Below are 25,310 nucleotides of genomic sequence, written 5' to 3' on the forward strand. Positions count from 1 at the left end.
TGTCGTTCGTCCTGTTGAGAAAGAAAAGTTGAGTCTCTCTGTTCATCTGATGCACAGAAGAGAGGACATAAAACGGGTGCCTCGAAATCTTTTTGACTTCCTCGTTATTCTGATGCACGGCGTGAAAAGGTGAAAGTGAAAGGCGAGACCTTTGTTCAAGCAACTGCGTAACATGTGTTTAATTTGTGCAGTGTCGTCAACACATAAACACGTGCAGACTAATAGGTGTGAGGACTTGTTTGGCCAGCTTTTCAGAAAACTTTAAACTGACAGTAAAGATTTGATCATGAAGAAAAGGAAAAACAGCCAACAAGTTCAATTTTATGATCAGAAAATCTTTGCCAGAGCAGAAACGTATATATGAGAACGTGTATAAATACTCACTGATAGAAGAAAGACAAATATAAAAGCGTCGCTAATTTTTCTTTGCACTAACCCAGTCTGGCTATGAGCATGTCTCTGACATCCAGGAAACTCCCTCCGACTCCCAGAATACCTGACAGAAACAATCGGCACCAACAAACGAGTTTATGCCGCTCCACCTCCAGGAGCTGGATTGCCCAAGAGCCAATGAGCTGCAGCCAGCAGGCCAGAGTCCGCATACCTCATCCGTGATAAAACTTTAAGAGGACAAAGAGACATGAATATAATCTCTCTCTCTCTCTCTCCCTCCATAAAGAAGATGGGAGCCTCAGCCAGAGGTTTCATGTGTGATTGGTCTTCAGTATCCGTTTGTTTACCCAACCTTCCCTTTGTCTATTTACAGGTGTCACTATAAACCTATAAAGTCCCACACAGCCTGCCAGAAAGTGTTGGGGTTATCGTCCCTGAGATACAGATGAATATACCGTATATCAGAGCGCACACAAAATACACACGACACAAAATCCTCAGTACTGCTTCGCTGATCTGATTCATACCAAGGGAATATTTTTTATCCAAATGTAATTAATCCTCTTCCATGTATGATCTGGGTCTAGATCACACTTGGCCTGATTTAGAGGCACAAGCAATAAGAATATGACGAGATGTTAATCAAAAATGACAAAAGATTGACTTCATGTTTAAACAGACGGGGCGTTTGAGGCGTGTTCAGAGACTCAACGCAGTCGCTTCCTGCAGAGACTGTAGCAAAACCTGCAGGACAAGCTCCGCCAAAAGCAAACAAAAGATGAAATGACACACCAATCAATCAGTCAGCGGACACAACTGATCATCTAGTGCTAAAAAAAAACATGATCAAGAAAGCTCCTGATTAATTTACTGTAGGTATCAACTCTAAATATCAGTAAGACTAAATGAGACACACAGGAAGTGAGGAGACCTGCAGATTCACATGTGAAACCATTTTTTATTTACTTTAAACAGACGATTTAATGTGTGGCACTCCCCTCCCGTCTTATTTAGTACGAAAATATAAAATTATTCAACAAGTCATGGATGTAGACCAATATAAGACGAGGAAACGTTTTAACCTCATTTAAATATCAGGAATAGCGAGTCGGTGTTTCTCTGAGGTTCAGAACGAATGTTTGGTTCTGCTTATTGGACAGATCACAACTTTTAAATAGAAATAATACAAAATATTATCCAGTAAATAAATACAAATAACTCCACGGTTGTGTTGAATAATCCGGTCTATCATCCCAGTTTACTGGTTCCACTGCCGCACCTCCACGGTGGTGGTCTTTGAGTTACAAGTAGAGCTGCACAATTATTAAATAAAAATATACGTATTGTACTTTTTTGTCTTTTCATATGAAACAGAAATCTGGATCTGGAGTCAGTTCAGATAATGAGTGGTTTAAAAAAAAAAAGGCGTATTACCCAACAATGAGAGGATGAGCTCATCATTCATGCATCCATCCGTGTGGCATTAAGACACTGTGTGTGGGGGGTGGGGGGGGTTGTTAACTTGACACTGTCCAATTATCGAGGAAGAGGGGATATCTACTCCAGTGACCCACAACGATGAATCATTCGAGACATTCCGGAACCAGATGCTGTTCCAGATCACCACCAGAACTCCATGGGCCGGTCCTGGACAGTGTCCCCCTCCCCCTCCCCAGAACCTTTAACCAGAAACTGTTCAGGTGAAAACAGGCAGCGATAAATCCGTAGGCTCATTTTCAAACACTGATTACTTTTAGCTGATCTGAGGTTACGGTGCTTCTGACTGTGCAGCTCTCCTTTACATGCCAGCTGATGTTCACGTCCAGATGTCCGTCCCAGACCGGGCCGTCTCTATGGGAATAGGTTCTGGTCTACATGAGGGCGTTGAGGTGTCCAGAGTGTCCTACAGAGTTCAGCATCAGTGCTCTCTGGTCCAGCAGCTCCCGCTCCCGTCCCAGCGTCACTCGTTCCTGCTCCACCAATGCTCTGTCCCGCTCCACAGCCGCCCTCTCCCTGTCCAGCCACAGCCTCTCCGCCTGCACCGCAGCCCTGTCCCTCTCCACAGATGCCCTATCTCGCTCCACCATCTCCCTCTCCCGCTCCACCATCTCCCACTCCCTCTCCAGTCCCCCCAGGGGGCCATCGCACGCCTCCGAGCTGCGCTGGCTTTGCTCGGCGGCGGAGTCGACGAACACCTCCTGTCTGTAGTCCGAGGTGGGCGTGGTGGAAGCGGGCGGGGCCGGGCGGGTCCGGCGTCGGGGGCCAGGGTCTGGATTCTGCTCGTCGTCCTGGGTGACAGGGGTGAGGAGGGGGGCGCTGCTCGTCAGGCGGCCCTCCATGGCTTCATTCATCAGGTGAAACCATGGCCAGGAGGAGGAGCCCTCTGCCACGCTCTCCATCCCAGCAGGAGGATACTTCAGATCCTGCAGAGAGGAGGAGGAGGAGGAGAAGGCAAGATAAAGAGAAGCCGCCTCCACGCCCACACCTGCTAGTCCCAGTGAACCAGGAGCTGTTTACACTTACAGGATATTTCAGAAATGGTTCAAATCAACAAACGTTCAATGTTTACAACCAGCTGTTTACATCAAAGAGCCAACGGGATAGGCTACCTTGTACCTCCTCTTCAGATTGTCCCACTTCTTTGCCATCTGGTAGGTGGAGACTTTCCCCTGCAGCCCCAGCTCCTTCAGGATGGCCCTGAGAGAGTCAGGGGAAAATAAAAATAAAATTAGCCCGACCAATGAGAAGCAAGCATTCTACCAGCTGTTAGGTCACAACACGAGTCTCACTTCCAGGCAGCTTTAGCGGCATTTCTTCTCCCGGTGAACAAAGTCTCGTTAGCAGCTCGAAGTTTAATCATCCTCCTGGTGTCCTGGTCCGTCACTGGGAGGAGGAGGGGGGGGGAGACGGTTATTGACCCGAGAGGAATGTTTCCAACACAAACAATGACATATCTATCCTGTTAGGCTCAGCAGGAAGTGACGTTGTGAAGTCGCTTCCAAAGTAGCTCCTTCCCTTCATAGCTTCCAATTTTCCTGCCTGCCTTCCCTGCTATTCTTCCTTCCTTCCTACATCCCTCCATTCCAGGAGTAGTTACGAAGGTGGAGTGGAAGTTAATAATTAATAATTTGCTACCTTGAAACCAATATTAATCCACAGTAATTATAAATATTAATATACTACCAATCCTTTTGGTGATTAAGTCTTTAGTACAGGAAACCTTTAAGCCCAAGAGTTCGGGATTTGTTTAGTCCAGCTGAAACAAGGCTCAAACCGTTATTGATGACTTCCTGTTTAATGACTGATCAATAACGAGGTTTACTCATGAGCCAGAAAGAAGCAGTCTCACTTTTATAAGAGAGGTCCGAGGGCGTGGAACATTCCTCCCCACTGGCGTCGATGTACGTGACGTTCCCGTCGGCCTCGGCGTTGTCTCCGCCCACCATGCTCTCCAATTCCGACATGCTGCTCCTCTCCGCCATCGGACTCTCTCTGTCGGCGGGTGGAGACGAGCTGAAGACGGCGTCCTCCTCGCTGCTCCACACGGGAGTCACTCTGGGAGCTTTTCCCACCAGCCGTCCCTCCAGAGCGTCGCTCATCAGCTGGAACCAGGGCCAGGAAGCCGGGTTGGTCTGGCCCTCCATCCCCCGAGGGGGAAACTTCAGGTCCTGCAACCACACAGAACTCCAGACCTTCATTGAGGGCAGACATTTATTATCAGAGTGACTATTGCTGGAATAGCGTTCTCATTTAATAAGTGACCAACGGCTGCCGGAGCGACACTCAGCAGATCAAACGGTTACGTGCACTGTGATTGGCTGGACGACCGTCCAAAATCGGCACGCTTGATAAAGCATCCTGTGACGCCATTGGTGCGTTTTCATTCATTTAGCACTCTGTACAAACACAAACCTTGAATTTGGTCTTCAGGTTGTCCCACTTCTTGGCGACCTGGTCAGGCGTTATCTTTCCCGTCAGGCCCAACTCCTTCACGATTCCTCTGCGGACAAAAAAAACAAACACTGAATTACAACAGTGAATCAGCAGCGAGCTGCTGCAAGCTACCGCTAGCGCGTCTGGCTGGACGCTCTACCTCCAGGCCGGTTTGGCAGTGTTCCTCCTCCCGGTGAACAGAGACTCGTTAGCAGCGCGCAGCTCGATTAGCCGTCTGGTGTCCTCCTCGGCCACTGCGACGAATAGAGCAGGAAATGTGAACTTGTCGGGAGAACCTTTATACTGCGATAGCAGTGCTGGGAAGCAGAGGTTCCCCCAAGACTGGTTTGCAACCCATTAACTCATCGAGTGCCCCAGTTTTCGCTCATTTTGCCCCACAGAATATTCTGTACTACGACTATATGCAAACACCGAACGTACCAAATGAAAGATTAAAGCGTGCTCCTGCCGTTTTCCTTTCTGGAGTTATTGAAGAGACGCAGATTTCAAAGTCAGTGTTGGCGGTGAATGTTTGCGTTAAAAAAAACGCCTTTAGACGTGAATGGCACTCAAAGAGTTAATGGTTCACGGGAGTTTTTATTTGGGTCACCAAACAAAACAGTAATGATTCTATTGTACTATTATTACTCTAGACGTATAGCTGTGGCACACCTTTCAGCCAAAAGATGAAGAGATTCTGAAGACCCTTTCTTACATTTGTAGGTGAACTCCATCCGGTGCAGGTCTCCCAGAGCCGCCGACCCGTTCTTCTCTTCGTTATCAACCAACAGGTCCATTTCGGACTCCGTCAGGAACTCGGCCATTCCCCCTCGGCTCCGACGGGCCCGCTTCTTAGGCGTGGATGACAGCGGCTCGCAATCCTCGTCTTCGTCCTCCACGATAGGAGTCAGGATGGGAGCCGCCCCGGCGAAGCGTCCCTCCATGGCGTCGTTCATTCGGTAGAACCAGGGCCAGGAGCTCGGGTTGGTCTCCACGCCTCGAGCGGGAAACTTCAGCTCCTGGTACAGAGACAGAAAACAGATCGATCCCAGAACCACAGGAACAAAGGCCGTCACTTATTTAAGTCTGAAAGTGATGAGGGTGAAGGTCAGGCCATCATAGGTCAAAGGTCATTAATATAATAACTTTGGGTTTGGTGCGGTTGGTCCATCGACCGATGACATCGGCTTTAGTTGATGCGTTCAGGGCAGCGCGTTACATTGTGGATCTTTCTGTACATAAATCTTCAACAACAACAACAACTGTCTGAGAGCTTTATTAAAACAGGAATCTGTGCAGCAAGGAGAGCGAAGAGACGCAAGTTACAGGATTCACCAAGTCACAGTTCGGTGTGTCATTCTTTTATACGTGAATCAAGTGAGAGCAAGGAAGGGAGGGGTGTGTGTGTGTGTGTGTGTCTAACATCAACTAGGATGTCAGGGAGGGGTGTGTGTGTGTAAGTGTGTGTGTGTGTGTGTGGCTAACATCAGCTAGGATGTGAGGGAGGGGTGAGTGAGGGATACAAAGACAAGGAACATTTGTTCATTGTCTAAAATGAGCCGACAGGTGCAGACTTTATCTAACGAAAAGGAAGCAACAGAAACGTCAAGGCTACGCGAACGACCAATGGCGTCCAGCTATCTGAGGACACCGTGGACGGGGTCAAAGGGAGACAGCACAAACAGTAACTTTCCGGTACAGTTAACAGCAGCATGTAGCGTAGAGCACAGCACCGGAGGAAGGACCTACCTTGTACCGCCTCTTCAGGTTGTCCCACTTCTTTGCTAACTGATCTGTGGTCAGCTTCCCCTGAAGACCCAGCTCATACAGAATGGCTCTGTAACCAATGACAACAGGGTTGAGTCCCTCACTGAAGACCAACAAGTCTGCAGTTCTGTGTGTGTCTTCTCAGATTCCAACTAGACTGTTAACTAAAAAAAAAAAAAAAGACAACGAACAGGACCATAAACCTTTTCGGATTGGACCACAGCACAATGCAACAAATTCTCCTCCTGGATCAGAACCATCCTGCAGCAAAGCCTGCTGGGGCCCGGTCTGATCTCCAATGACATTTTACTTTAACATCCCTGCAGAACACCTTTTACCAAACATCCTGATAGATTTTCAGATCAAAGCACCGTTCAGGTGGAAAGAATTTTATCTGTCGCAGTGGTCCAGAAAAACAAACCGCAGGGACCCAAAGCTTTGGGAAAACCTGGTCCGCTAACTAATGGTTACGTCATTAAAAATGTGTCCTGGTTTTATAGGAGATTTTAGTTTCGTTGAGTGATTTCATGGATATTATTATTATTATTATTATTATTGTCATCATCACCAAATCAGCAGCAGGATCTGATCCACACAAAGGGACTTTAATAGTCTTGATTTTCACAAAATAAACAAAAATATGAAACGACACAAAAACACAAAACACCATTTTGAACTGTGCACCGGTTCATCTACACAGGCGAGGTGTCGACCAGAACCCTCCAACTGGTACAAACCCAGCACTGAAAGACCAGCTGGACAGCCTCCCAATGGACAGGATCTATTCTAGTCCAGGACCAGGACCAGGACCAGGACCAGGACCAGGACCAGGACCAGGACCAGGACCAGGACTGGGACCAGGACCAGGACCGGGACCCGCTAGGGACCGCAGAGTAAAACAGCAGTCTGAGACGTTTCTCACCTCCATGCTGGTTTGGCTGAATGTTTCCGGCCTGTGAAGAGCGCTTCATTTGCAGCTCGTAGTTTGATCATTCTTTCTGTTTCTGGTTCAGTCACTGCGAAGATGAGGAAGAGTTTCAGAGCGGACGGGCACGCCTCGATGAGACGGAAAGCAAATACACGGAATAAAAGATCGATAGAATCAATTCAGCTGATCCGGATCTCGGAGCAATCGTAACAGAAAGCCATCACGTGGGGGAAAAGGACTTTTGAAAATTAATGACATGATTTTCAGCACGCAAAAAGGTCGATTCCCATTTGAAACAGAACGAAAGTTGCAGGATACAAAATATCTCAAAGTCACTCTCAAGTCCAGAAACTTGAGTCGATGCACTTAATTAGCTTCAATCAGAGCCAACAACACGTAAGTATCACCCTACTCTTATAGGAGCACTCGGACATCCTCCTCCAGCCCATGGGAACGCCCTCCGAAGAAGGGGCGCCCGTGCGAGCCGTCCCGCCCCCCTCTGTGCTTTCTGCCGTTGCCATATCCTCCATCTCCGTTTTGATGAGGAACTCCAGGATGTCCGTGTTCTCCTGGCTCTGGCCCTGCTGGCCGTCACAGCGGTGCTCGGCGCCGCCGCTGGCCGTGTCTGGGCTCAGCACCAGGCTGCCGTTGTACAGCCGACCCTGCATGGCTTCATCCATGATGCGGAACCAGGGCCACGATTCGACGATGCCCTCGACGCCGTCCTGGCCCTGGTAGGGCTGCTTCAGGTCCTGGGAAAAAAAAGAGCAGGACTTACAGACACCCGGGCCGTGTGTGTGAATACCTGTTAGACTCACGACACCGATGTGATCCAGGCTCGAGGGGAGGGTTCTGTTGAGGGTCAGCCGACCTTCATCGTGATGCTGATGACATCAGAGCTTACCCAGGTCTCATCTCCCTCATCTGGCTCGGAGCTGCACACCTACTCGCGTAAACGCCTCGGGGACGGTACCTTGTATTTGGTCCGCAGGTTGTCCCACTTTTTGGCGATCTGGTCTGCTGTCAGTTTCCCTTCCAGCCCCAGGCCCTTTAAGATGGTGCTGAGGATGAAAGGGGGGGGGGTCAGTTCGGAGGTGTGACCCCAGCAGGCCTGGTCAGGACCCAGGAACACAAAGCGTACCTCCAGGCCAGCTTGGCAGAGTTTCTTTTCCCAGTGAACAGAGCCTCGTTGGATGCCCTGAACTCAATCAACCTCTTCACATCCTCCTCGGTCACTGGAGGGGGGGGGGGGGGTCAAAGGTCAAAAGCTACCATTGCTGACAAGTTACAAACCTTAAAAAACGCATGACAACTTACTTTTGTAAGAGTTTTCTGGGAACTGTGGAAGCGGGTTCAGGACGGAATCCATTGTTGCCGTGTAGGATGGTCTGTGGTCCAGAGGAAGGGAGCACGGTGCTAACTCGGGAAGCTAACGCATTCTGCGGGCTTACCGGCCCTGCTCCTCCAGACCCGGTGCCGGTTAGCGGTCTCCGCCCGGGCGGACTCTCATCCAGAGCCTTGAAGGCAGCAGGATGCTAGCTCTAGTTGTTAGCTAACCTGCACAAACTGACCCCGGATCGGGCTTCCCCGCCGGTCAGCGGCACCGGTTCGCGTTTGCTCGAGTTCCGGCTGACATCCTCTACTCGAAGACGTTCATGCCATCATCCCCGGAGCGAACGGGGCTGCAGATGAGCCCGATCTCAGTGGACGGAGCCCCGCTACAGTCTTTAGCTGTTTTCAGGGTGCGTTCGATACCTTACCCAGGGCGGCCCGCCCCCATCACGTGATCACCAGCTCGGAAGGGCGGGCAGCTGGCGCGTATATTTATTTTAATGTAATAAAATAAATATATGAAGGAAAATCAAGTTCACGCTGTCTAATTTAAGATGATTGAATATGAAGCTTTATCGTTATGTTTGATAATCAGTCTTTGATGAAGTACTGTCGGCGCGTTAGCATTTTATTTTGATAGTGCTGACCGGAACCTCTACCTGGCGCCATGTTTCACCTTGACGCTGGATGCGTGTTGGAGGTTATTTGATGCTAAATGATGGAGGCCGAGCTGTTTTGGTCATCGACATAAATAACACACGTCGGAATTATCAGATTTCTGCTTCTGATCAGGTGACGTCACTGCTCGTTACCCGTGTTTACTTGCCGGTCCGTTATTTCAGTGTGAAAAATGATGACGTCATATCGTACCTGTGATGTTTTATTCTCATTTATTTTCATCAAGACTCTTAACACTACGTATGCTTTTCCCTCAATAATTAATCAATGATAATATCTCCGTATTCATCCATTCAGGCAGTGAAATAATATCTTCCAACCTTTAGCTAAGTTAAAGTATTGATTCCACATCGTACAAATACTCAATTTAAAGTAAAAGTCATAAAAATATCATTACTTATGTTATTATAACGAAATGTAGTACAAATGCATAAATGTCACAGCTTCAGGTTAGTACTACTACCGGTAGGCTAATACTTGAAAGTACTTCATATTCAGTGGTTCATAAGACGGGGATACATGATCAGGGGGATGAAAAGAAAAAGAGATATTAATGTTGCATTATCATGTCAAACGTCAACAACAACACGGCAACCTTAATCGAGTCAGCGCAGTCTTTTCGGTGTATTGATGACCAGCAGATCACAGATAATATTTTTTTGATATTACTATTTATGGGTCTTTAATCGATTCATATTTGTTGACTATTTAAATTGAAATTGACTCGTATATTTTTGTTAAAATCTTTAGTAACTTGAAATGATCTCATCTGTAGGTCACCTCTCCCACACCTGCGAACCTGCGTCTGTGTGCGGCGCCATGCTGGCCAGGAAGGGCCTCCTGCCGGACGGTTTCCTGTTGACCCGTCTGGCTGAGAACCAGAACCAGCCCAACCGCAGTCACTTCAGATCCCAGAGAGCTCGCTTCATCACCAAGACTGGATCCTGCAATGTGGCTCACAAGAACATCAGAGAGCAGGTGCCTTAGAGGAGAAACCAGTCAGATGTCAAACAGCCGCGGCGTCGCGGTTTTACTCTCGCTTTTCTTCTTTGTGGCTTTCAGGGTCGCTTTCTGCAGGACGTTTTCACCACCATGGTGGACCTGAAGTGGCAGCACTCCTTCCTCATCTTCACCTCTGCTTTCCTCTGCTCTTGGATGCTCTTCGCTATGATCTGGTGGCTCCTGGCTTTTGCTCACGGAGACCTGGAAACCCACGACCCCAGCGGCGAGCCGGGACCCGTCCCCTGCGTCACCGCCATCCACTCCTTCACCTCGGCCTTCCTCTTCTCCATCGAGGTCCAGGTGAGGGCCGCTGTAGTTGCTCGTGTCGGCTGATCCGGATGCAGCTGATTGTGATTTGTCCCATCTGCTTGCAGGTGACCATCGGCTTCGGGGGCAGGATGGTGACGGAGGAGTGCCCTCTGGCCATCATCGTGTTGATCATCCAGAACATTGTGGGGCTCATCATCAACGCCGTGATGCTCGGCTGCGTGTTCATGAAGACGGCGCAGGCCAACCGGCGAGCAGAGACGCTCATCTTCTCCAGAAACGCTGTCATCGCGCAGCGAAACGGGCGTCCAACCTTCATGTTCAGAGTCGGAGACCTGAGGAAGAGCATGATCATCTCTGCCACCATCCAGCTGCAGGTGAGGGCGCCACTCTGCTTGTTCATTCATGAAGTCCAGGGTGATTAAACCACGCCCCCTCATGGGGGTGCTGAGGCTGGAGCTGTCCTTGGTTCTGGATCTGGAGCTGTCCTTGGTTCTGGATCTGGAGGTGTCCTTGGTGCTGGATCTGGAGCTGTCCTGGGTCTGGATCTGGAGCTGCCCTTGGTTCTGGATCTGGAGCTGTCCTTGGTTCTGGATCTGGAGCTGTCCTTGGTTCTGGATCTGGAGGTGTCCTTGGTTCTGGATCTGGAGGTGTCCTTGGTGCTGGATCTGGAGCTGTCCTGGGTCTGGATCTGGAGCTGTCCTTGGTTCTGGATCTGGAGCTGTCCTTGGTTCTGGATCTGGAGCTGTCCTTGGTTCTGGATCTGGAGCTGTCCTGGGTCTGGAACTGGAACTGTCCTTGGTTCTGGATCTGGAGCTGTCCTTGGTGCTGGATCTGGAGCTGAGGCTGTTTCTCCCAGTTTTTCCCAATGGGAAGAATAGATCCAAGCCGTAAACAGAATGATGTACATTTACTACGGGTCTGAAAACAACGTCTCTTGTTCCTCCAGGTGATCCGGCGGACGGTGACAAAGGAGGGCGAGGTGGTCCCAGTGTCCCAGCTGGACATCCAGGTGGAGAACCCTCTGAGGAGTAATGGCATCTTCTTGGTTTCTCCTCTGATCATCAGTCACACCATTGACAGAGGGAGTCCTCTGTATGAGCTGTCCGCCCAGTCCTTGGGCTCTGAGGACCTGGAGGTCATCGTGATCCTGGAAGGTCAGGAACTAGAGCTGGATCCACTAGAACGATGACTCGCACGGTCCTGACAATCTGGCAGCGAATGTTTACAATATTATATCTTTGTCTCGGCCAGTTTAGGTTTAGGTTTTCACTTCGAGAGTTTTTGACTTTTATTGTATATTTTTACTTTTCATTATATTGTTATAATTGCATACCTGTCAACCAGTACGTTTTTGCCGTACAAAGTACGGTTTTTATGCATTCTAAGACGTGTACGGCGTAGAAGAACATCTGTACGGGAAAACGCAAATTTGTAGCGTCCGTCAGACGCTGAAACAAGGACGAGATGGGTCTCAGAACAAGCTTTTATTAATCGGTAACCCCGCCGCTAACAGAACAGATATCCTCTCCCGTCTCTCTCACCCCCTCCACGCTCACACACACCCCGCCCCTCCTCCCTGGATGCCTTCACTGACTCTCTGCAGAGTAGGAATTACGAACACGAACACGAACTGTTACAGACCCATCCGGTCTGCACCGAATATCAAGAAACGTGAAAAACATGTTTCCCAATCACAAGCCAGCAAAGGTTTGTATTTTCTGTCCCTGTTTGAAATTTAAATTACAAGCATCATTGATCGATACTTAAGTTTGGTTTACAAAAATAAAAATGCTAACGATTTTTCCCCCCGAAATATCTGTTCTTATTTAAAAAATTAAATTACAAGCATTATTAATGGATATTTTAGTTTAGTTAAAATATCAAAATTAAACTGTATCCTAATTAATAATGTCCAACTATGTACATAAATAAACGCATTTGAAAAAAAATATATGGTGTAAGGTTATTTTGTATTTTGTAAGGAAAAAATCAACGGTTTGTAAGGCCATGGAGCCTTGGAGGTTGACAGGTATGTAATTGTTAAACCTGTAGCACTATAACGATTGGTCCATGAATTGATTGGAAATTATTCATAAATTACTTAAATTAATATAAAAAATCTAATTACAGAACATGCCATATTTTAAGAATTAAAAAGATGAAATTACGACTCATTAACGATTGATATTCAGCCTCAGATGGATGTTCTGCTAATTAGCTAATGTTAGCATGCTGCACCAGATGTAGTTTATGTTATCAGATACGGGCATCCGTCTAATCTGCGTCTCTCTTCAGGCGTCGTGGAAACAACAGGGATCACCATGCAGGCCCGGACCTCCTACACTCCAGAGGAGATCCTGTGGGGGAGGCGCTTCGTCTCCATTATGACCGAGGAGGATGGGCGCTACTGTGTTGATTACTCCAAATTCGGCAACACGGTTGCTGTCAGGATGTCATCGCTCAGCGCCAAGGAGCTGGACCAAAGCCGGGGCGTCCAGGAAGGAAGCCCGGACACTCACCCTCAAGGCTGGGGTTTGGTCCGAGCCGGAAGAGGAGGATTCCGCAGAGGAGGCCGGACCTGCGATGGTGCCGCCCCACAGCCCTGGTACACGCACCCAGAGAAGCCAGAGAACGTGGCGGAGCAGCGAGGACAGAAGAAGACGGTGCAGCTGGAAGTGATTGGACGACAGGTTGATGAAGACAGTATGGACGAGATGAACAATTAGAAGCCAAGAAAGAGGCTTGGGTCACGATGATTAGAACCGGGGAGTTCCTACAAGAACCGAAACCTTCAAGTGCATTTTTTTCCAGTTCTCCATCCCCACCTTCAGTGAAGTGATTCACCTCAACCCCCAACCCACCGAGAAATATTATTCATTCAGTCATTCATTCATTCATTCATTCATTTTCCAACCGCTGTATCCGTAACCAGCCCGCGGGTTGTTCTGGAGCCTATCCCAGCAATCTACGGGTGAGAGGCGGGGTTACACCCTGGACAAGGCGCCACTTCATTGCAGGGCCACACTCAGACAGACATTTTTAATTTAATGTAATTTCCCATTAATTCTCATTACCGAAACATTTGTGAGGATTTACAATTGTATTTATTTAATTACTTTTGTAAAAGATAACATACACATTTTGTATGTATCGGTCACTAAATAACTAGTGTTGTATGACTTGTCTGGATATTTTAAACCAAAATATGATAATATAATTATTACTTAATTTTTAAAACAAGACCAGGTTGCGGTAATGAGAAGGCCATGTCGGTAATGAGGATCAATGTTTCGGAAATGAGAATTATATTAACTTTGGACAATGGGTCTGATACCCAACCATATTTGACACATTTAAACACATACCATTTTTAATTTACTAATGTAATTTCCCATTAATTCTCATTACCGAAACATTTGTGAGGATTTACAATTGTGTTGCCATTCCCCACCGAGGACAAAAGCGGCGTGCGTCGGCGGGTCAGCTCATTGGCCTGCCGGCCGGCGAGGGCCTGCAATGCCGCTTGCGGCTTTAATTACCGTTTGTCTTTTTAAAAGGTATGAAATAAAATCAACAAACAAAGTGAAGAAGTCGTTCTTTATTAACTTGAGAATCCGTAACACTCAGCTCCTTTCATGTTGGCTTCAATCTCCACATCCTGATCTACAACAGCCTGCAGGTATTCAGCTCCAGGCCCACCAGAGGCCCAGCAGGGTCCCCACCAGTCCCAGGACCGGCATTGCCGCGCTCGCTGCGTTGCCAGAGTTGCACAGGTTGCTGCTGCAGCAGCGATAGTTGAAGCCGGAGACTGCCGGGAACATCTGGGAGAGACGGGAGTTATCGCAGTCGGTGTACCGGATGCACTGACGGATGGTCTTCCCTCCTGAGTCACAGAGAGAGAGAAAAGCTCAGTCAGCATGGAATCGATGATTGTTCATCCATACGTCATAAAGAGTACTTTTTTAATACTTCAGATCAAGAGCTTTACTTAATTGTTGGCAAAGTCCTGACTGACCTCTTTCACTCAGAGATATACAAGAGTCTTCATACGTGCACTCCTGCACATTCTGACAGCGTCCTGTGTAGTCAGAGCATTTATAGCAGCGAAGTCCAGAACCTGAAGAAGAAGAAGGAGGAGGAGAAGAAGTAATCATTTGTTGCTGAAAGTACTTTCATCCAAACAAAAATTAGCATCTAGCATCGAGAAAGCCAGAAGACTTCATGCTGCCAAGACTGAGCTGGCAAATAACCGACCTGTTGTCTACTGGTCCAGGACTGGGTGCCCAATGCCAACAAACCAGCCCTGCCAGCACGGGGGCCACAAAGACCCCAACAAATCCCTCTGATGGCTGGGAAAACCTCCTTTCCTTCATCGTCACTCAGCTGAAGCCGGATGACGAAGAGGAGGAACATCAGAGGGCTGGTTCACACTCATTTGCTGAGTGATGTGGAACCGGGTTCCTCCTGGTCCCCTACGGATGGGGTCCACTCAGAGCCCAGATGAAGCTTCAGAGCTGCTTAAGAAGCCATTTGATGGGTTTTTCCATCCGACGTTTATTAGAATAATGTCAAATCAGCTGCTCGTTGTAGGAAGATCAGATTCCAGTAAACATGATGATGAAATGATGTCGCAGGTTTAGTTTCAACCGGTCAGACAAAAGGTATCTCGGCTGTACTTAGCTGGTCAGAAAACACTTTCATTATATAGTTGTAGAAATTAATTTATTAACATTGACAACACTAAAAATTAGGTCACAAATATAGAGGGACACAAATGACCAGAGCATTTGGAATTAGAAGTCTGGATAGATTAATTAAGATTCAGGATTACTCTAAACCAAACTAGGGTCATTTTATAACTCTCTGGAACGGAAAAAGTCTTTTGTTTTGAACTTTTAGTACATTCTAAAGTCTCTTAGCTTGCTTGTATTTTCAGTTGTGATCATTTTATTGTAACAACTCAGCTTCATATTTCCATAAACCTGGCTGTCTGTACAATAAGCCTTATCCCAGCCTCAGAAGTCTCTCATCAGATTTTAAGGATACATTTAAATAAACAACAATATTTGAATAAGCATGAACTTTGCCGATCGTTCCAATTAAGTCTCCAACTCACCTAAATGAAGCGTCCCAGAACAAACCAGGAAGGCGAGTCCGAGGCAGAGCTTCATGTCTCCTGCAGACCAGGACCAGAATGTGGATCGGTCCGGAGCGGTAGAGGGTCCTGATGGGTTTGTTGTCTGATCTGTTCCACTCTGACCCTGTGAGGATGACAGCGGCCACTGAGAACGGCTCTTTGTCCCACAGACCACAAAGATTCCCTGTCTGGTCAAATGTCCCCCCCACCCCCCACCCCCCCGGTCTCCAACAATCACTTGGTCACAGCCTGACTGAGCTTTTGTTATAGTGTCACTACTCAGTTTATATGATGCTCATCTATTTAAAGCTCCTTCATGCAGTTAATATTCTGCGTACCGACCACATCCCTGAAAGCTGCGTTACTCCTCCGGGCCCACAATGAGAGACTGCCTCCATTACCAAGTCGCTCAGCTTTGATTTGACGGAACGTGGGGGGGGGGAAGAAGAGCACAAGCAGTAAAGAAGACACGAGGCAGCAAGCAAGTCATGAACTCATCGAGCATCTATGACTCAGCAAACAATGTCACAATCATGAGCTCATTCTGCACGACAACAACTTTTTATTCATGACCGCTGCAAGCATGCGTTCACCAGTGTGATAATGACCCTTCTGGTGCTGCCCAGTCAGAGCAGTTAGCCCCTTCCCCCACCCCCACCCCGGCGTTGGTTTGGCATGCGAATGTTTCTGTTTCTCCAGCAGCCTCCGAGGCATCACAGGCACGCGGCCACACCATTACCAGAATGTTAACCTTTAAATCTGGGTCACTCCTTCTTCTTAATTCTACATCACGGTTTAGCTTTTTCTGTCTGCAGAAACATGTAGAGATGTGGACATAAAACACAAGATAGTGCCTTACATTTTTCTGAGGTGTGCATAAAAAGATAAAAAATAAAATAGATAAAAAGGTGGCATCTGAACCCAATGAGTGGAATCTTGAATATGTAGTTACACAAGGAAGCTGCAACCAGCGACGCCCCCGGCAGGAAACGAAGCCAACTACACGCCAAACTGAAGAAGAATGTTTCCGAGCTAAATGACCCTAAACCTAAATGAATTCACTGAACCTGCATCAGAACAGTAACACATCTGGTCAGAGATTAGTGGATAGAACATTTTACATTTATCTTTAGTCTCAGAAACATGTCTGGATTATTATGGTATAGAACTGTGGTGCCTCCCAGTCCTGGGGAGGAGGGCATCTCATCACACTGAGTCTTCACTGTTCAATGCAGGGAAAATGAAACGTGAAACGTTGGGACAAAAGGCCTCCTGCAGCTTCAGACAGCAGCTGGATGCAGATAGTTGCTCTTCTGTGTCCAGCTGACGGTCCGGGTCTGTCACAGCCTGGGACGATACATGACCCCCCCCCCCCCCCTCCAACCCCCACATCCATCCCCAACAACCACAGCAAGGTCTGTTTTCTGTGGTATTATATTCAGAGAAGTGGCTCCAGCAGCTCAGAACCACCGAGATCAGACCCAGACGTTTTGGGACGCTCTTCCGTCTGGATATGCATGTTTGCAGAAAGTTAAACCAGGATTGCACCTGAACAGGAAGCCTTTGTCCGTGAGGAATATGTTAAGATTCTGCCTGTGTGGATCTGCGGCAGGTTTGCAGCAGTCAAAGGGTCTCTAGGAAGAACTAGAAATGCTGGTTCTGATGGGCTAGACCATTAGAGGCTGCACGTAAAACACTGACTATAAATTGTTCATATACTGTATGCATGAACCGGATAATCAGTACAGAAAGCAGAGTGAAGCCATTCAAACCTGACCGGATGTGGGCTCAGACGTTCCACAGTTCCACCAGCTCACCAGTGAAAGCAGCACAATGAGCAGCTCCAGCAGAACTGGTTTTGCCATTCAGGATATGATGGAGCATCAAATCCCTTCCTGCTTTGCTGACCGTCTTTCTTCCAGTCTGTGGGAGACTCTTCTCTGGTGAAACGTCTCCCGGAGACCAACACAAAATACTGGCTGTAGTAATAACTATGTTGAATAATGAAAAAATGAATGAAAATAATGAAAAATAACAATGAAGCAAGCATGACTGTCTGTCGGTTTTCATTTATTTCAGTCTTAAAGACAAACATCTTAATAATATAGTTTTTAAAAGCAACAGATTACTCTTCTTCATGCTGTTTTTAAATGATTTGAATAGCTTCAAGCTTTGGCAAAACACTGGTTACCTGATAGAAAGAGGAAGCAGTGAGAATAAGATTATGTCCAGCAATAAGCGTGGAAACTAAAGTGGGAGGTACAGAATAGCACCCGTTCCTCTCGCTGCATCCGATCGTCGCAGAACAATCATCGTGATCAAGAGAAAACACTCTTTAAAAACACGCCCAAGCAGACATAGAGCATCTCTATAGAAATATAACACCTTCATAGTCTTCCTCATCTGTCAGGCACTATGTAGAATATAACAGACAGTCTGAATCACTTTTATTCTAGTTCTTCATTATGGAACAGCTGAATGTGGACACAAAACAACAACATGGCTGCTTCGTAGAATGAAGCCGATGCCTTTGGGTTGTGTCTTTATGGTTGTGTTGCATAACTTTGTGGTTCATTAGTGACCGTCTTTTTAATTGTCAATTTGTGCTCTTATGTGCTCTTGTGTCATTTTAGTCACGTTGCTGGACTTAGCTTTGTTGTGGTCATTTTAAGTCTCTGTTTAATTTCTACCTCTTTGTGTTGCTTTGTCTCTTCGTAATCACTGTTGTCTCTTTGTAGTCATTCTACATCTGTCGTTGTTGTTGTTGTTTTTTGTCCCTGCAAATGTTTTACATCGCTATGTGCTGTTCTGTTTGTTTGTTTTTGAAACCTCTTTGTGCTGCTTTCTGTTTCTTTGTAGTGGATTTGTGTCCTTTTGAAGACTTTTGTGTCGGCAGTAATGATGCATCTCTCTGGTTGTCGTTGCATCTATGAGTTTATTTTGTCTTTTTTTTTTTCATCTCTGTTTATGTTGTGTGTCTTTGTAGTTCTTTGAAGTCCAGCTTTACCCAGTAGGACCGTTGCGTGCCTGGCTGACCAGCGCTGTCGAACAGTGGTTCTATCTGGTGGGTCCAGCAATCAGTCTGGTCTTATACCTCCATCCTTGTCCTAGGATGATTTTAGTGCGTTGCTTAATGGAGAAATATTAAAGATGGCTTTTAAATGCTTATGTTGTTGTTGTCACTTTTTCTAGTTTTGCCTTCCTGGACTCTTAATCCGTTAGTTCAGATTAGTGAAACTCGGAGGCAGCTCTTGTGCAGTCAGATTGCAATAGTTTTGTTAATTATTGCGCCCATAATTATTCACATTTAGCTGATTGCATCTAAATGTCAGGATAAAACTCCGCGTTGAAGTCAACACTGTGTAAGACCGACTTCTGATCGGAAGCTGACATCTTGTTCAGCACCTCGCTCGACAGAGAGTAACTGCTGCCCGACTTCTCCTCAAACCAACTGTCCAACGCTTGCTTTGCATCGAAGTTAGAAATGGGCGGTCCGTTGACGGCCACGGCCAGCAGATCGTTCATCTGCTCGGGCGTCAGCCGGGAACGGCTGTTCTTCAACATCTTCTGCAGAGACCTGCGGCCTTTGTCGCAGCAGGTCGTGCAGCTGGGCTGAACTCGGACGATCTGCACGATCCGATTCAGCAAAGGAAAGCGCTGCCTGTACCTGCTGATGTGACCGATGACCTGCTTGAAACCATTCATGCTGTAGTAGTCTGTTTTCAGATCCTTCCATTCCACCACAAGGTTACCTTTGTCTTCCGTCCTGGCTTGGGAGCCCTCTTGACCTCCAGAGGGAATGGACTCTAAATGGTTCAATATTATCTGGATTTCTTCCTCCCCGTAAGTTTGTAGGTCCTCTCGGTTCTGAGGCCAGGTGGACAAGTCCAGGATCGTGCAGGCTTTGGCGAATGAACGGCTCTGTGAATCTAGCCTCTGACAAAGAATTCCCCGGCTCCTGTTGCAGATCTTTTCTCGGATGGACTGAAACTTGGACTCAGCAACACGCAGGTTCTTCAGAGCAATACCATTGAAGTTTTCATGGAACTTGTCCTCGAACTCCTGCAGATGTTCTCCGGGGCAGTCCACCAGCTGGCCAATCGCTAGAATGGCCTCCTCCAACTTGACCTCCACTTGTGACACCAGCAGATACTCTCCCTGAAAAGTGAAGGCTAATCGTGAGAGAATAGCTGTGATGTCCAGGAGGAAGTAGATGAGCTTTACTGACTGGTAGTCCATGAGGAATTGGAGGAGGGTGAGGGAAATGGCCGCAGCATCAGCCCTCTGTGACTGGCTGCTTATCTCCTTTAGATGACCGACTACCTCCAGGTAATCTTTGATGATTGCACGAAGGACATTTGGTTCTCCTATGAGCCACCGGATGGCACGAATGTCTCCAAGGAACTCAGTCTCCTCTGACAGCTTTGGAGCAACAAACCGCAGTTCAGCTATCATGCGCGGGTAGTAGCGGTAGAAGCTGAGGAGCTGCTTGAGGTTGTTCTCTAGATCTTCTAAGCAGGGCAGCTCCTTCCCGCTGATGGCATCCAGAACCTCCAGATGGGGCTGATGGATCATGATGGGAAAACAGAGGATCCAAGGAAAAGTCTTTTGCATTGCGATGTACAGGTTGGATCTCATTCCCGATGAGATGTTGGCGCCATCGACCCCAAAGCCAACCACCAGCAAATCCTGAAACCTGAGGCCGAGGACACTGAAGGCACGATCCACAGCCTGGAGGTATCCATCCACACTCGCCATGTTCAGTCTCTCCAGGGACAGGAACTCGGTGTTTGGAGAGCCCTCATGACTGATGAACTGGACGTAAACGGCCACCATGTCTGACAGAAGGTCATCACTTTGGGCATCCATTATGACACTCAGGAAGGGGGACAGGCGCATCTTCTCTGCCAGGTCTTCTTTTAAAGCCCGTGCAATGTGGTGGATAAAGATCTGACAGTCTCCTTCATTCGTGTACTGGTCCACCACTTTGACATCACACCTCTTCAGAAGCTCCGCCAGTGGCCGGAGGTCGGAGTAGGGCCGCCCCTCCAGAGCCAGGTGGTACGCTGCATTGAACAGCAGCATCATGTTCTTGCACATCTCCTCTGTCTTTTCCGGATGCATTCGCAGCTTATACAGCTGCAGACACTTCTTATGGAGGTTGCTCTGGCTATGTAACTTGATGGTGTGGATCTTGAACTGCTTGGATCCGATGATAAAGGCCGAGGTTCGAGATGACTGGACGGTGTACTGGCGGCAAACGTGGCACCACATCTCATTGAGGGTTGGCGAATAACGGAGAAACCAGAACTTTTTCAGCCACTCCTGCTTGAAGCGGCGAATCCGCCGGCCTCCTCCCGAGGAGAGCTTCGACGAGTCCTCAGGAGAAATCACAAGATCTGCAGCAATCGACTCATCAGCAGAGTCCACTTCCTGGTCATCTTCATCCAGAGCAACATGAATGGGAGTCAATGGGTCCATCTCTGCAAAGGAAAACATAAAATCTTACAACCAGTACACACATTTTATTGTTTCAATCCCGGACTGCAGAATTTGTCAGATAAATGTGAGTAAAGATTCTTTCACGTTGTGATAAAAAATAAAAATTTAAATTGGACACCAATTTAAACACAGACCCTCCTCTGAGTTTTGGCTCCAACTATGATTTCACAGAACATACCGTGAAAATCTTCGATGGGGCCTTGTTCGGGGTTGGGCGGGGTGTGATCGTGTTGGGGCAGGGTCCGCTGCGATGTTGGAGGATGGACCTTATCGCTTTGTTTTCCTCTGAGACGGGACAGCTCCTCCTCCAGCTCCGCGATCCTCCTCTTCAGCTTGACACAGTTGGGGCAGAAGGAGGTGCTGCTCTGGTTCTCCTCCTCTTTCTTCTCCTCCTTAATGTTCAGAGTGTTTATGCTGCTTTCAGGAGATCGGAGCACTGCCTTCTTACCCTCGCGGGGCAGGGAAGACTGGCATCTGGAATTGCAGAAGTCTTCCAGAGAAGCCTCCAGGACATCTTTGAAGATGAGGTCAATCTTCTTCCTCTTGGCGGGAGGCTGGCCATCTAGCTCTTCGCTAGTTTGTTTACTGGGGCTAGTTTTGCTCTGCAGAGCAAACTGCAGGCATGGGGCCTTAAAGTCGTTCTGAATATTGTGCGGGTCTGTCGGGTTCCCAATATCTGGAATTAAACATAGCTCTGTAAATAAAACAGCAGATAAACATTACAACAACGTGCTCATGTTTGCAGTGGTCAGTTTTTGATTGAATGAGATGAGTTCTCATCTCAGCATGAAAAAAAAACTAAACTATAAAAACTAGAAGAGCACTCAGAGAGCACAGACCTCCGCCAAGCAGCTCATTCCCCTCCTAATTAGATTCACACCATCCACATGGTGATCTGGACCAACACCAAAAGGTTCTAAATTGTTCTTGGTAATTTTTTTTACACCAACATGAAAAGTAAAAGTGAATCTGAATGAATCTGAGAGATTTTTGAATCTGGAAATGGAGTTTTCAATGTTAAAATGTAATATTCTAATGTCATTCTGGATCTGATCCGGATGAAATTTGGTGGTGAGATAGAGGCCCCCACCATACATGACTGTTTTGAATTTCATAAACATTGGTCAATAATCAACCGATATATCGAGGAACAAATCTAGAAGCTCCATTGGCTGCAACGTTACCGAATCTGATCCATAATCCAGGACCTCTTCTGGATCATCACCAATCACACTATTTTGATGTTGTCCTATTTTTCTCAAGCTCACCTGTGTCCAGCCTGTGGCCAATGCCCTCCTGAGAGATACGGTGGAGTCGTCGGATGTAATCTCCGCTGTACCAGACCCTCAGTTTGTCTCCCACCGCCAGAGTCCGACACACTCTGAAGTAAATGTTCCTCTGGTGCTGAAACGCTGTCAAGTTCCTGTCGCTCTCATCTGGTGAGGTCCGGACGAACCTGCAGAGTCATCAGACAAAAGACCTTCAGACGCCTCTTGTTGAAATCAAACCAAAATACAAAAGTAACAATCAATGTTTGTGTATAGACACACTTTTTACGAGAAACTAATACTTGCCAGAAATATGGAAAACAAAAAATCGGACAAACTGAAAGCAGTTACATCATCAGTGACAGATGATGCTTTGAAATTACCTCATCCAGTTAGCTTTGGTCTCATCGCTGCCATCGATGGACTGATACGTGTTGTTAAAATCAACAATCTGGAATAGAACAGAGTTCAGAAATGAGCTGTAGGTGGTCTATGCTTGTCCTTAACTGGACTCAGACTGGTTCCACTCACTATCCAGGAGAAGAAGCCAGAGGATTTGTCATTGGACGCCAGCTCTCCTTCATATGGACCAAACACTGCACCCTTGGGGATGTTAGCATCCACGCAGCGGACGTCCACCACGCCTCCCTCGTTGAAGACCTCCAGGCCTGATGGGACGGTGAGGGCTGCCCTGTTGGCTGACCCCGGGGGTGTGGGCGTGTCAGGGACAAAATGCGGGGGGCCGTGGGAGGGACACACCTGCTGGAAATAATCCCGGCACTCTTCGCAGTCTGGAGAAAGGGAAGCGTGCCAGTTCAATAGTGTGCATGCTGCCGCTGTGCTTCATGGGATCTTTGCTCAAGAAGATCCTGATGCTACTTTCATTTGTCCTGAGCATTATTATTATTATTTGAGATCATTGCTCTGATCGTACCTTACCCCTCTGGCTGAAGTAGCAGTCTGCACTAACATGTTGCAATTCATTGAGCTGGCTGCATTAGGATGCTAGCATGAGAACAGAGTTCTATGGTCTAGCAGTTGATCAATAAGTAGCCCAAGCAGCTACAGCTAGCAGGAACTGCTACACTGCTGTAGACTGAAAGAAGTCAACAAGATAAAGGGCAACTCACACCAGCGGTCCGACGGCAGCTCGCTCATGTTGGGACCATGTTGTTAGAAAATCAGAACATTGTCCTCGAAACGTCTGCAGAACAACGATATAGTACAACACATCATGATCAATAACACATCAGGATCAATAACACGTCAGGATCAATAACACGTCAGGATCAATAACACATCAGGATCAATAACAAGTCACGATCAATAACACGTCAGGATCAATAACACATCATGATCAATAACACATCAGGATCAATAACACGTCAGGATCAATAACACGTCAGGATCAATAACACATCAGGATCAATAACACGTCAGGATCAATAACACATCAGGATCAATAACACGTCAGGATCAATAACACGTCAGGATCAATAACACATCACGATCAATAACACGTCAGGATCAATAACACGTCAGAATCAATAACACATCAGGATCAATAACACATCAGGATCAATAACACATCACGATCAATAACACATCAGGATCAATAACACATCACGATCAATAACACATCACGATCAATAAGCAAGAACTAATGATCTTACATCGCTGTCACAATCAGCTGACTCATACTGATCGATTAGAAACACATTCAAAACACAATCAGAAAACTGCAGTACTGTGGTCATAAAAACTCTTAATACAGTATTACTACAGTACTACTACAGTACTACTACAGTACTACTAATAGGACGGCTTGATGCTGATTCATTGTTTGTTTGCGTACATTGAGTTTTCAGGAGACATCTTTTTCTGTCATCATGACGGCAGTGCTGTCGCCTCTCAGCAGGAAGGTTCCGGGTTCGAATCCCTTCTCTGCAGACTCTGTATGTTCTCTCGGTTCTCCGGTTTCCTCCCGCCAACAAAAACATGCATCTTAGGTGAACGAGTTACTCCAAATAGTCCGTAGGTGCGTGCGTGCCTATGTGCCCCCCCCCCCCCGCGATGCGCTGGCGACGCGTCCGGGGTGTAGCCCACGTCTCACCTGTCTTCAGCTGGGACAGGCTCCAGCAGCAAGGTGGACAAAGAGGAAGACGTCTAGAAGACAATGGATGGATGCTATTAAATGTTTTTACTCCAGAGGATTCTTTATTTATTCAATCCGGAGTGAGACCGGCTCTGATGTAAATCCGTTTAAATCCAGTTTATATTTACAAAACGACTAATCTAGTTTCTAATCTAGGCCGTGCTTTCCGTTCGCCGTCTGCAGCCCGCTGGCAACCTTACTGCAGTTTTCGGAAGCCATGTTCGCTGGCCACAGTGGCTACTGACCCGGACCCACCTCACGGTGACACGCAGCGGGGACAGCGACCCTCTCTGCGGGGTGACGTCGGACCCTCCGCCCCGGCCGCGGACTCCACGGCGGCCCCGCTGGTGCAAAGTTTCCCGTTAAATTTTGCAGCGATTCGGTCGCCTCCGAGCTGTGGCCACCATCTTTTTTAATCACAGGAAATGACATGGGAACGGAAGAAAGCCAAAATCAAAGTGATCAGAGAGGCTTTGATACTACAATAGTACATAGTGTACATCTACAGTATGTAATAATACAGTAAAATACATACACCTGGCAGCTGACTTAATCGACCTCCCAGTGTATATTACTGGAATAACCTATTGATCAGGTGCTAATAAACAAATAGAACACTACACTATAGTTATTAAATTATTTTCTTTTAAAATTCAGTATGAATTTACTGTTGTTTCTAAATGATTTAGCTTCCTGAATATCATCATCATCGTATTTTTATTATTTTTATAAAACCAAGTCGCACAGAGACGTCAATTTGTTTAGACAAGATCTCTTAAAAATAAAATGTCAATTCACAGTTGGACAGCTGTAGATTCATTAACAAAAACCGATACGAATTCCTGAGACGGAAAAAAACATGCGACACGTTAACGGAGCTTTTTACAGTTAGATTCTGTATATTGCAACATAAATCAATATCACGTATTGATCTCATTAATATTG

General features: G+C 47.0%; 3 protein-coding genes across 3 annotated transcripts; 1 reads left to right on the forward strand and 2 right to left on the reverse strand.

Annotated features, from left to right (window-relative positions):
* The first annotated feature begins 9,850 nt into the window (after positions 1 to 9,850).
* Positions 9,851 to 13,029, forward strand: kcnj11l (potassium inwardly rectifying channel subfamily J member 11, like). The gene is made up of 5 exons (XM_068739093.1): positions 9,851 to 10,009; positions 10,094 to 10,333; positions 10,408 to 10,677; positions 11,250 to 11,457; positions 12,599 to 13,029. Exons 1-5 carry the CDS (start codon positions 9,851 to 9,853, stop codon positions 13,027 to 13,029), a joined length of 1,308 nt encoding a protein of 435 aa, XP_068595194.1.
* An 873-nt stretch (positions 13,030 to 13,902) lies between these two features.
* On the reverse strand, positions 13,903 to 15,474 carry cd59b (CD59 molecule (CD59 blood group) b). Its single transcript, XM_068739668.1, has 3 exons — positions 15,420 to 15,474; positions 14,319 to 14,420; positions 13,903 to 14,186 (listed from the first exon to the last, which is right to left on the reverse strand). Exons 1-3 carry the CDS (start codon positions 15,472 to 15,474, stop codon positions 13,987 to 13,989), a joined length of 357 nt encoding a protein of 118 aa, XP_068595769.1. The 3' UTR covers positions 13,903 to 13,986.
* Positions 15,475 to 17,499: 2,025 nt separating this feature from the next.
* prdm11 (PR domain containing 11) lies at positions 17,500 to 24,654 on the reverse strand. Its single transcript, XM_068739601.1, has 8 exons — positions 24,621 to 24,654; positions 24,324 to 24,376; positions 23,341 to 23,414; positions 22,742 to 23,001; positions 22,594 to 22,661; positions 22,211 to 22,398; positions 21,121 to 21,618; positions 17,500 to 20,923 (listed from the first exon to the last, which is right to left on the reverse strand). The coding sequence occupies exons 3-8, from the start codon at positions 23,366 to 23,368 to the stop codon at positions 18,762 to 18,764; spliced, it is 3,204 nt and encodes a 1,067-aa protein (XP_068595702.1). The 5' UTR covers positions 23,369 to 23,414; positions 24,324 to 24,376; positions 24,621 to 24,654; the 3' UTR covers positions 17,500 to 18,761.
* Positions 24,655 to 25,310: the final 656 nt, after the last annotated feature.

This window comes from Brachionichthys hirsutus, chromosome 5 (genome assembly GCF_040956055.1).
Source record: "Brachionichthys hirsutus isolate HB-005 chromosome 5, CSIRO-AGI_Bhir_v1, whole genome shotgun sequence".
Lineage (NCBI taxonomy): Eukaryota > Metazoa > Chordata > Actinopteri > Lophiiformes > Brachionichthyidae > Brachionichthys > Brachionichthys hirsutus.

What these genes read in the sequence shown, in the direction of transcription:
- prdm11 (XM_068739601.1), bottom strand. Translation starts at nt 23,368, where the DNA reads ATGAGCGAGCTGCCGTCGGACCGCTGGT. An exon ending in CTGGCTTCTTCTCCTGGATA is followed by an intron (nt 22,662 to 22,741) that starts GTGAGTGGAACC and finishes GTTCTATTCCAG; the next exon opens with ATTGTTGATTTTAACAACAC. An exon ending in ACCAAAGCTAACTGGATGAG is followed by an intron (nt 22,399 to 22,593) that starts GTAATTTCAAAG and finishes ATGACTCTGCAG; the next exon opens with GTTCGTCCGGACCTCACCAG.
- cd59b (XM_068739668.1), bottom strand. Translation starts at nt 15,474, where the DNA reads ATGAAGCTCTGCCTCGGACTCGCCTTCCTGGTTTGTTCTGGGACGCTT. An exon ending in TTCTGGGACGCTTCATTTAG is followed by an intron (nt 14,421 to 15,419) that starts GTGAGTTGGAGA and finishes CTTCTTCTTCAG; the next exon opens with GTTCTGGACTTCGCTGCTAT. An exon ending in TATATCTCTGAGTGAAAGAG is followed by an intron (nt 14,187 to 14,318) that starts GTCAGTCAGGAC and finishes TCTGTGACTCAG; the next exon opens with GAGGGAAGACCATCCGTCAG.
- kcnj11l (XM_068739093.1), top strand. Translation starts at nt 9,851, where the DNA reads ATGCTGGCCAGGAAGGGCCTCCTGCCGGACGGTTTCCTGTTGACCCGT. An exon ending in ACAAGAACATCAGAGAGCAG is followed by an intron (nt 10,010 to 10,093) that starts GTGCCTTAGAGG and finishes TGTGGCTTTCAG; the next exon opens with GGTCGCTTTCTGCAGGACGT. An exon ending in GGTCATCGTGATCCTGGAAG is followed by an intron (nt 11,458 to 12,598) that starts GTCAGGAACTAG and finishes GTCTCTCTTCAG; the next exon opens with GCGTCGTGGAAACAACAGGG.